At 32.3% G+C, this 11,229-nt stretch overlaps 2 protein-coding genes across 2 annotated transcripts; one reads left to right on the top strand and one right to left on the bottom strand.

Moving 5' to 3' along the window:
• The first annotated feature begins 1,688 nt into the window (after window positions 1–1,688).
• On the top strand, window positions 1,689–3,167 carry LOC145063188 (glyoxylate/hydroxypyruvate reductase HPR3-like). Its single transcript, XM_079010773.1, has 2 exons — window positions 1,689–2,260; window positions 2,540–3,167. Exons 1-2 carry the CDS (start codon window positions 1,736–1,738, stop codon window positions 3,056–3,058), a joined length of 1,044 nt encoding a protein of 347 aa, XP_078866899.1. The 5' UTR covers window positions 1,689–1,735; the 3' UTR covers window positions 3,059–3,167.
• Window positions 3,168–8,404: 5,237 nt separating this feature from the next.
• LOC145063531 (putative carboxylesterase 8) lies at window positions 8,405–9,533 on the bottom strand. Its single transcript, XM_079011129.1, has one exon. The coding sequence runs from the start codon at window positions 9,509–9,511 to the stop codon at window positions 8,510–8,512; it is 1,002 nt and encodes a 333-aa protein (XP_078867255.1). The 5' UTR covers window positions 9,512–9,533; the 3' UTR covers window positions 8,405–8,509.
• Between the last annotated feature and the right edge of the window lie 1,696 nt (window positions 9,534–11,229).

Genomic DNA, 11,229 nt, shown 5'->3' on the forward strand with positions numbered 1-11,229 from the left:
CCAATTTCGTTTCGTGTCGTGTATTTTTGTCGTGTCGTGTTATAAATTGTCACCCTAATTTGATCAGTTGTTATATCCATATAATTTATTATGCAATGACTTATTTAATTTATTATGCAATTTACTTGATATAATTTTAGAGCAATAATTGGTTTCTTAATTTGGTTTTTAAAATTTAGATAATATAGTCATTTACATATGTATGGTTAGATTTTAAAATTGCTTTTTTTTGCAATGTTTTAGTAATTTTTTAATTTTATTGTTATGAGCTATGAATAAACAACAAATATATCATATAAGACATAAAAAACACCCAAAAACAAAAAACAATAATGAATATGATAAACTCAAAAAACCGACATGGTGGAACTAAGTCTAATTAGGGATGAACATTTGAATCAGACTGGTTTGACAGAATTTGGTAAACCTTGGATCGGACTTGCTGAGGCTTATCGAGTCTAAGTCTAGGTCCGGTTCCCAATTCTTGGACATAGGGGTGAACATTTGATCTGAACCAAATCGGACCAGCTCTTGGACTTGACTAGTTTGACAAAAATTAATGGACCTTAAACCGGATTTGCTGAGGCTTATCATGTTCAGATCCAAGTCTGATTCCCGGTCCGTTCCAATTCAAAGACTGAAATGGTCACCCTAAGTCTAACTCGTTAGTGCCAATAGCTTTTACTATGTTAGAATTTTGCTTGAATGCTCGTGGTTTTTTTCTTATCTTTTCACCTTCTTATTCTTTCAAATATTTTGTTAATTTATATTTTGTTACAAATGCATCTTTAGTATTTATATATTAGAAATTATATCAAACTTAGTGTAGGAAATATATATGTAACAAACATTTAAAGAATATTGACAAAATTACAAAAATATTCCCTGCGGGTTCCCAAAAATAACAAAGTCAGTCCCTATTATTTTTTTTTGATGCAAATGACGCTTGTGGTTTGCAAAACTTTCACAGATGACCCTTTTTACTAACACCGTTAATATTCAACTGCTAGGGACTGAATTAGCAAGGATATTTTCGTCTTTTCAAGTATAAAAGGACTGGATTAACAACTTTGGGTAAACCACAGAGACCATTTTTGTAATTTCGTCAAGACTATTCTAACTATCAAAAAATAGTTAATTGAAAATCTTAATAAAAATATCTATATATAAACATTATGAAAATATAAATATTGTATTTAGTATTATAGAATTGCACTTCCAATTTTGTCTTAAAAATGTATAATATCTTAATTTTGTTTCTAAGAATCTATATAGAATTAAAGTTTCAGTTTTTTCTTTATACACAAGTTATACTTTAAGAAATCTATTGAATGATAATATTTTATTTTCTTTTAATCAATCCATATAGTAAATGAGTTTCACATCTAGTATTCTAACAAACTAATGTGTATACAAAAGTTTGACAATAGTTTCACCCATTAATCTAAAAATTGAAATGGTAATTTTGATTCATGAAACAAAAAATAGGTTTTTTTTAATATAATAAATAAAGTTTTAATTGTTTTCTGAAAATGAAATTAGTTAAGGGATTTATGAGATTAAAACAACATAAAATTTGTATGTAGATTGTGCAATCATACCTAATATATAAGCCCAATATATAATTATCTATTTTTCTGGAAAAGTGGCAAGACTCACGCAAATTCTATTTATAGAAATATATTATTATCTATTAGTAATGGAATAGAGAATATCACTATATCCGGAGAACGAGATGCAATCGCTTAAACAAATATCTACTCTCAGCAACAGATCGGAAGTTCAGTTTCTACCCTTAATGGCTCAAGAAGACCACCAATCTCCGCCGTATCTCGGTCAAGTACTAGTCATACGTCCACCGCCTGTCTTTTCTGTCCACGAACAATACATCTCGAGTAAATTCCAGATCCTGAAAGCATACGAATCACCATTACCTACTCACGATTTCCTCCAAACCTATGCGCAGTCCGTCAAAGTCGTCCTATGCTCCGGCGGGAGTCCGATCACAGCCGACGTGTTACATGACCTTCCAGCCCTCCAACTCGTTGTCTCCTCCACTACCGGCGTCAACCACATTGACATGGCAGAGTGTCGCCGGCGCGAAATTAGAGTCACTAACACCGGAGATTTATTTTCTGATGATGTAGCTGACGGCGCCGTTGGACTTTTGATCGATGTCATGAGGAGAATTTCTGCCGGAGATAGATTTGTTCGCGGCGGTCGTTGGCCTGCTATATCGGAGTATCCTCTTGGTTCTAAGGTTAGTAATTATTACAACGTTTTTTTCCTCAAGGCTCAAACTTTTGGTAACACGCTATTTGAAGTTTTGACTTTAGTATTTTTATTAGGTTCAAATATCGATCATGGGTTGATTTTTTTTTTCTTCTTAATTTATGCAACATAATTGGCTTTTATATAAAGTTTACACCATCGTTCATTTTATGATTAGAAGATGGCACACTCGAAAGGGAATATAAATTAACATTAAGAAAAACGAATCAGTCATTGATTGATTTGGTTTTTGATTGTTTGGTTTCAGTTGGGAGGCAAGAGAGTTGGGATTGTTGGGCTTGGAAACATTGGGTCAAGTGTGGCCACAAGACTAGAGGCCATGGGCTGCATAGTCTCTTACACCTCAAGGCAGAAAAAAAACTCCACACACTACACTTTTTATCCAAATGTCCTCCAACTGGCTTCCAATTCAGATGCCCTCATTATCTGTTGTGCGTTGACCAATGACACGCGTCACATGATCAACAACACAGTCTTGAGGGCATTAGGAAAAACAGGAGTCATTGTGAATGTAGCTCGTGGGGCTATCATTGACGAAGTGGAATTGGTGGAGTGTTTGGTTGAAGGGGAGGTTGGTGGTGCAGGTTTGGATGTGTTTGAGAAGGAACCAAAGGTACCAAATGAGTTGTTTGAATTGGATAATGTCGTGCTTTCGTCCCACAGTACTGCGTGCACAAGAGAATGCTTTTATGATGCTGCCCAAACTGTGGTAGCTAATTTGGAAGCGTTTTTCATGAGCAAACCCTTGCTTACTCCTGTATCCTAGCTAGTCTTATAGCTAGTTTGCACTTCGCTAGCGAATTTCCCTATTATTTGTAGCATCTTAATTTGGTTTAGATATAATAAATGTTCTAACCTTTTCTTTTTGCATATAATTACAATTCAACCTTCTCGCGTTAGAGGACGTTAAAAAGCAGGTTACACAACTTTAAATATCAAATATTGAGTGTATATGCTATAAGACATTTTCTTTTATATATTTGTACTTAAATAAAATGAAAATAAACGTATTTTAGAATTCGACCCTCCAATTGAAAATGTCAACAGTTGATCTTAAAGCTGTTGGTTTATCTTCTGGAGCCCAAATGAAACTCTTGATATCATCATACAAGATTACTTGTGGCTTTCAACTAAGAAAGCACATAATTCTTTATTTTCAATGATCTAGAAAACATATAATATCATCTTCTTTGTTTATATTGTTACAAGAATCTATATTCTATTTGTGACCAACTTTTAAGTAATCAAATATATGATATTGGTAACGTTCTTACATTTAGTAAGTTACACTTATTTTGTCTGTTTAGAATTACATTTAGAGAACTTATAAAACAATAGCATGTTTTATTTTTATAAAATCCAGTATCAAGTCAATATTGCAATGTAATAAGTAAAATTTTATGAGTTTTCAATGCAAAATTACATGTTGTCTATAAAATCACTACAATATATTGATAACTTTCATTTGGTCCAACTGTAAGTTTTATTCATCTTGTATGTTATTGGATAATTTACATATTCACTAATCAATAAAAATGTTATTTAAACTCTATATCAGGTAAAATGTTGTATCGAATCATAATCATCAATAAGTATACTATTTATATTGCATATTCTAGCTAGTAATAACTAGTTTAAAAGTATTGATGGGAGGAAGATGTGGAAAACTATAATATGGATGAAGTTGTTTCTATTCCTATGCATGATAATTCATCTAATAATAGTAAAAATGAGTTTCAGTCTAGAACGTCCATATTATCATGAGAAAGATTCACATAACATTATTAAACTTATTCTAGTAAAATATTTTTAATGCATTATTATGATAAAGGTGGTTGCAACATCTCCGTTTGTTACACTAGTTATTATATAATAATCAAAGGGCTTTTAGTCTAGTGATATCTGGTGTTGACCTCCCTCCTTGAAGTCGAGGATTCAATACTCATTGTAGACATATGTAAAATAGGAGTACTTTAATATATTTTCCGTTTCAAAAAAAGGTTATTATATAATCGGAGAATGTTCAGAAGAATGTGTATTACTCATGGAGTCATGGGTACTGGTTATTAAGTTTAGAGAGTTATATACAATAATCAAATTGGAATTTATTGGATTGTTGAATCGAGAAAAAAAAAGGATAAAATGTGATGTATTTTTTCAGGGTCCATTTATATTCACGAACAATACATCTTAGAGCGAGTTTTATGTGGTTGTTTAGAAATAGTGTAGGAATTATGTATATTTGTTGTTAAAAAATGGTTGTTTATACATTATTTCTTTATATTATTGATATTATATAGTAAACAATTAATATAATTATAACATAGCAATAGTAATGAGAGCTGATTTGTATACAACAAGAATTATCTATACACAACAAATTTTAATAAATAGACAATTCTACCCTTTTCTCTATTTTACCAAATTTTACACTTTACCCCTCGAATATATAAATATATTTATGTCTACCATATATAACTTTTTTTAGCAAAATTTCAACTTTATAGTCCCCCCCCCCCCCCCCCCCCCCCCCCCTAACAAATATATTTTTTCCCTATTTTTTTGTCACGTATAACTTAAAAAATACAAAACAACAATATATATTTCACTTGATAATAACATTGAAAATTTTAACTAGCCATTCAAAACAACACTATATATTTCACAAAGCTTTTACCAAAAAATGTGATCAAACAGCCGTCTAAATAGACAACCAAACAATAATCCGAATCAAAAAATATAGAACTAACTATTAAAAAAACTAGGAAATTTAATAACATTCAACTCAAATATATTAATCGGTGACATAATCTTGCAATGTGCCTTGAGAACTAGCATTGGACTGAGTCAAATCATTTCCATGTATGTTTCTTTTCTCTTTCTTTCTCTTTCTTTTTTTACTCTATTGAACCCATCTGCTAGATAATCACACATACACTAAAATTAAATAACATTCAACTCAAATGAAACCAAAAAGGTATCAAATGGAACCAAAAGTTATCTTGCTGTGAAGCCACAAAGATGTACAGTAAACGATCAGAAAACTAGAACTCCATTCCAAATAAATTCACATTGATGTTTGGATTTGAAGATTGGATACATAGTAAACAATCTGATAACAAAAGGTTGATACAATATTGTGCAAGAAGCTAAAAAAAACTCGAGAACATTGATATTGTACAGGGACGATCACAAAATAGAATCATGATCAAGCAATTATAAATCAATTTATGATTATATAGGAAACGATTCCAAATTAGTTCACAGTTCCAAATTCGTGCTTTTACAAACTAGATAAGAGACGCGTTGATAGAGGTAGCAATTGTACTGGGAACGATCAGAAAATTGAATCCATGATTAACCAATCAAAATCAGTTCATGATTTTAGAAGAAACGATTGTAAAGTTCACAATTCCATCTTAGTGCTTTTGCAAATAAGATAAGAGACACACTGATACAGGGAAACAATCAAAATTAGAAACAAAATCGCAATTGTAACAAAAATTAGCGCATACCTATGAAGCAAGCTTGAAGCAGTTGATGAACGACGACAGTGGAGTAAACCGGAGGCTGCAGAGACGGTGAAGCAAGGCGGAGGCGGCGACGGAATGAAGCAAGCAGTGGACGATGATGGAATTGAAGTCGTATCTGATCGTGATCGTGGGAATGTGTTATACGTAGGGAAGGGTTTTAGAGTAGAAGGATAGTTAATGTAAAATAATGAAAGGGTATAATTGTCCATTCATATAAATTTGTTGTGTATAGCAAAATTTGTAGTGTATCAATCCCCTCCCATTAGCAATATATCTAAATATCAAATTATTAATTATTATAATCGGATCGATTCCAGATTAGAAGATTTATTAAATAAGCTTGGGCCCGCACTTAATTTTATTTGGCCCGTAATGTTAGAATAGAATTCTTGACCACACGAAGCTTTTCAAAAGAGAGTCAGAGAGACGACCAACAACGTTACACAGAATTTGAAATATTGAACACACACTCTGATTACACCATCGAAATTGTTTCTCTTCTTCGTCACTAGCTACACTTATAGCTCTGATAATCTCCCACAATTCCGACATCATGTTTTGCAACTTCTACCCCTTTCACACTGGTATGTTAATTGTATCAGCGAATCACTTCATTCTAGCTCAGCGTATAGTTGTGATTTGGCGACTTTAGTTTTAAATCGATGTAGTTAGCGAGACTATTGAAATTATTGTGTTAGTATTGATCAGAACTGTGATATTTCTGCCTATATTCTATTTTACGATGGTTATTGTTACATTTTTTGTAGTCCTTATGATATAAGATGATTTTTTCGACAATATAATGAAAAATTGCAAACACCAAGTTTGGTTTGCTCATTTTATAGTCTTAGATTTCCTTTTCTATCTCCCTCATATTGCTATTGCCTATTGGTGTGCGAATTTACATTGCCTATGGCTCATTCTCAAGAAAACAAACTTAATAACCGCAAATTTTGTATGGTTGTTAAGTGGTGACACTTATGTTAGACTTCAAGCTGCTTAGGGAAAATATCTAATTAAGTGCGTTTCACAAAAAATTGTCCAAGATAGGACTGTAGGTGGTTCTAGGGTTTATAGATTTGTCATTTCGACCGATCATTTACAATGCATTCAGTTCATTGTTTTCTATATCTTTCTTCGACAGATGTAAATAATTAGTGTGTTCCATGCAAGTTTATGTTTATAAATAACACTTAGAGGTTTCGTATTCTTGTTATTGGCAAATAAAATATATTAACTATGTTTATTTACATTGAATAGCTAGTGTGCAAACGCTTTTCCTTTGCGATATATAATACAAATTGCATGTCCTTGTGAATGGTAATTGATATATATATATATATATATATATATATATATATATATATATATATATATATATATATATATATATATATAATAGGTGTGAGACTCGTGTACTACACGAGTTTATTAAAAATATTCTCTAATAAACGAAAGTCTTTTTGTCACTTGTCAAATTGTCAAGAGTTTTGCCACATGTAATTTTGTTGGAGTTTTAGAACTATTATTTTCCACTTGTCATTTTTTGAAAATAAAATTCCACAAAATTCAAATGAGTTTTATAAAGAAAGAGAATCATTCTATTAATTTGATAATAAAGTTTTATAAATGTTCTAAAGAATATTTTATTTCTTTTATAAATATTCCAAAAGATTACATTATGTTATGTAAAAATAATATTTTTACCTATTTCCTTCTAAAAACTTATCCGCCCTTTTTAAAACCTAAATCTAAATTTAGGACATCATCTTCTTTTGGAATAGATTCCAATCAATTATCCACTTTCTAGAACAATTAAGCTTATTAAATTCGAGGGAAAAAAATTCTTGGAGATTTCCTAGAAAGAAATTAATGGATTAACAACTCTCCTATGTACCACGTGAACTCGTGGATAGGGTATGTGCTGAGAAGATGCTGGATTTTGAAGAGAGAATGAAGGATCCAAAATCATGTAAATCACGACAAAGAAGAAGTCTAAATTATACCGGGTGAGTTGAAAGAAAATTTATATGTGCAACCATCAAAGAGATTGATTGAAAGAGGCGATGGATGAAATTATCGATCTTAAGGATTTGCACAACTACGGTACAGAAGAGGAGAAAAGATGAATAGGGCATTTTTGGGTGGGACTATATTTACCAATTTTAGTCCCGTTGACCAAAGTTTTTGTCCCATTAACTTTTTGTTCCATCGGGGATGGGGATGAGGTTAGAAACTTGGGGATGAGGACAAGGATTGTCAACCCTGCCTCATTTCCATCCCTAATTGGTGATAGCCCTTATAAGTTATAATGCTTGTGTTTCCGATCCGTTGGCGAGAAGGTGGGCTTGGAAACATTGGGTCACGGGTTGCCACATGACTTTAGGCCATGGGTTGCATAATCTCATTCACCCAAATGCACAAAAAAACTCCTCCACTCCATTCACTATCTATCCGAATGTCCTCCAGCAAGTTTCCAATAGTAATGCCCTCATAGTTTGTTCTCTGTTGTGCAACGACCAATGACACATATATCACCACATTCACTGTATATCAGTATATCACCAACACGTGTAATCTCACTTTAACTTCTTTTATTAATACCCTAAATGATTTTTAATAGTAAATTAGATATTAATAAAAAAAACACTACAACAAACCAACATGCAAATGTCAACAAATAATCATAAAGTTGATCTTTTCATATCAAGACCCCAAACGAAACACTTGACATCATCATAAAAGATTTGTGCCTTTTGGGAATCGAAGATTTGTACACCATGGTACCCTTGATCATCAAATTTCCTTGTCACATGCACCCCACAAGCCTCCAACATATTAGCAAACTCTTTTTGTCTATCAATTAGTGGGTCTCCATTGTTACCTAAGATCAGACATTTTGGTAAATGTATGATCTTTTCACTTGGAGATCTGTTTAGATCTCGTAATGGATTACAATATTCATGGTCTCGATCACTAGCTTTGGGTAGTGCGAGAGACCACATGAGATCATTAGCCATCAAAGGGACTATACGGTCATTCACCAGTCGAAGTTCTGATTCAGTGCGCTTCACCCCACCAAAAAATGGTTGGTTCATTATGAGCCCTACGATCTTTATTGGATTAAGATCAAGATCAAGGGCACGTAAGCCAGCATTGTACGCTATATTTCCTCCTGAGCTATCTCCCATCAAGTATACTTTGGAAAAGTCAGCGAGCTCAGTCAACCACTCATCACAACCGTTGATCTGTAATGCCTGGTCACGCACCCACAACACCGCCTCCATGGCATCATCATACGCCGCCGGGAGGCGGTGTTCAGGAGCAAGGCGGTACTCGACGGAGATCACAATCGCCGGAGACTGGGCGGATATGGCGGCACATGAATTGTGGAAGGGAAAAGAGGTGGCGCTAAAGAGAATAAATCCACCACCGTGGAAGTAGATAATGATCGGGAGTTTCCCGGTGGTGGTTATCGGTGGTGACACAGGGCGGAAGAGTCGGATGAAGGTGGTGTTTGTGGTGTTAAGTGGTATATCTTTGGAGAGAACGAATTGGGAATCAGCTGTGAGTTGTGGTGTTGCAGGTGAGGATGGAAGGGGGGCAAGTCGGGTCAATGACCCATCGGGGTTTTGTGTGATTTTTAGGAAGTTGTAAGGATCCGACTTGAATTTCGGAACAGCCATGGCCGTAGACAATTTGAAAACGTGTCTTGTTAACGAGTTTATAATAAAGAGTAGGTGTACCTAATATATATGAAATATAGTAATAAATTCATAAATTTAATGTTATTACATAAATCGATTTCAAAGGTTTCATATATTCAAATACATATTCGATAAATTTATGATCAATTAAATGAATTCATTTAAAACAAATCCATTATCATTTCAGCAGTCATAAATAATATAACACAAATTGACCAATTTAATAAAAGAATAGTTTTAATCTCTTTTTGACATGTGTAATTAGGGGTGTAAGTGAGCCGAGCTACTCGTGAGCTACTCGGGATCGACTCGTTAAAAGCTCGACTCGAGATCGAATTAAACGAGCCCGAGCCGAGCTCGAGCCTAGATATGAGGCTCGTTTACTAAATGAGCTCGAGCCGAGCTTCAATTAATGGGGCTCGCGAGCCTAAACGAGCTTAAACGAGCCTATATATATATATATATATATATATATATATATATATATATATATATATATATACAACACACACACACATACACACACACACACACATATATATATATATATATATATATATATATATATATATATATATATATATATATATGTGTGTGTGTGTGTGTGTGTATATATATACATAGAGGCTCGTTTAGGCTCGATTAGGCTTGCGAGCCCACTAAATTGTTCATGAGCCGAGCTCGAGCTTCATTTTAAGGCTCGAATCGAGCTCGAGCTCGAGCTCGAGCTTCCTCAAATTAAACGAGCCGAGCTCGAGCTTGGTCATGCTCGGGCTCGGCTCGGCTCGTTTACACCCCTATGTGTAATCATATTAGGCCTCTTAGTTAATACACATTTTATTATTTTTTTGCCATGTGTCACCTATTAAGCCTCTTAATTAATGCATGCCACTTGTCAACCTATTAATTTTTTTATTTCAAACTAGGTGTGAGACCCATGTATTACATGGGTTTATTTAAAAAATATATATATATATATATATATATAAAATTTTAACAATTTGAGAAGTTTTAATTTATAAGAAAAATAAGAAAAAAATTTAAATTAATGAAACTTTAATACATTGAATACATTACATATATAAATCATTTCTAATAAATACCTTACATATATATTACCTTACATATTAAATGTGAAATTTTAATTTAATAAAATGAAAATTACAATAAAATGACAAGTGAAAAATAAAAATTTCAAAAATCTAGAAAATGACATGTGTCCAAATGAAGGAGAAGAGGACATGTGACAAAAAAACCTTCATTTATTAAGGAGGATTTTAAAATTTTCACTTTAATTACAATAAATTAATAACAATGCAATAAAAATTAAAATAAAATTAATACAAATTATAAGGTGATATAATTTTACATATTTATTTAAATTAACGATTATAATTGATTAATAATTTTGTGTTCTAATTATTAAAGTTTAATTAATTTTGTAGCCGTGATTTCACGGGTTATAAACTAATATATATATATATATATATATATATATATATATATATATATATATATATATATATATATATATATATATATATATATCGAAATTATCATCCCTGCATAATGTATTGTTTTTTAAAAGGCCAAATGATATGGTTAAGTATTTTCTTTTTATAAAATGAATGATAAATTAAATACTTTTTGTTCCTACAAATCCTTATATCCAATTAAATAATGATATATGTAACATT

The sequence above is a fragment of the Lactuca serriola genome, chromosome 7 (assembly GCF_051521515.1).
Source record: "Lactuca serriola cultivar US96UC23 chromosome 7, Lser_US96UC23_V15, whole genome shotgun sequence".
Taxonomy (NCBI): Eukaryota; Viridiplantae; Streptophyta; class Magnoliopsida; order Asterales; family Asteraceae; genus Lactuca; species Lactuca serriola.

What these genes read in the sequence shown, in the direction of transcription:
- LOC145063188 (XM_079010773.1), top strand. Translation starts at nt 1,736, where the DNA reads ATGCAATCGCTTAAACAAATATCTACTCTCAGCAACAGATCGGAAGTT. An exon ending in AGTATCCTCTTGGTTCTAAG is followed by an intron (nt 2,261 to 2,539) that starts GTTAGTAATTAT and finishes GTTTGGTTTCAG; the next exon opens with TTGGGAGGCAAGAGAGTTGG.
- LOC145063531 (XM_079011129.1), bottom strand. Translation starts at nt 9,511, where the DNA reads ATGGCTGTTCCGAAATTCAAGTCGGATCCTTACAACTTCCTAAAAATC.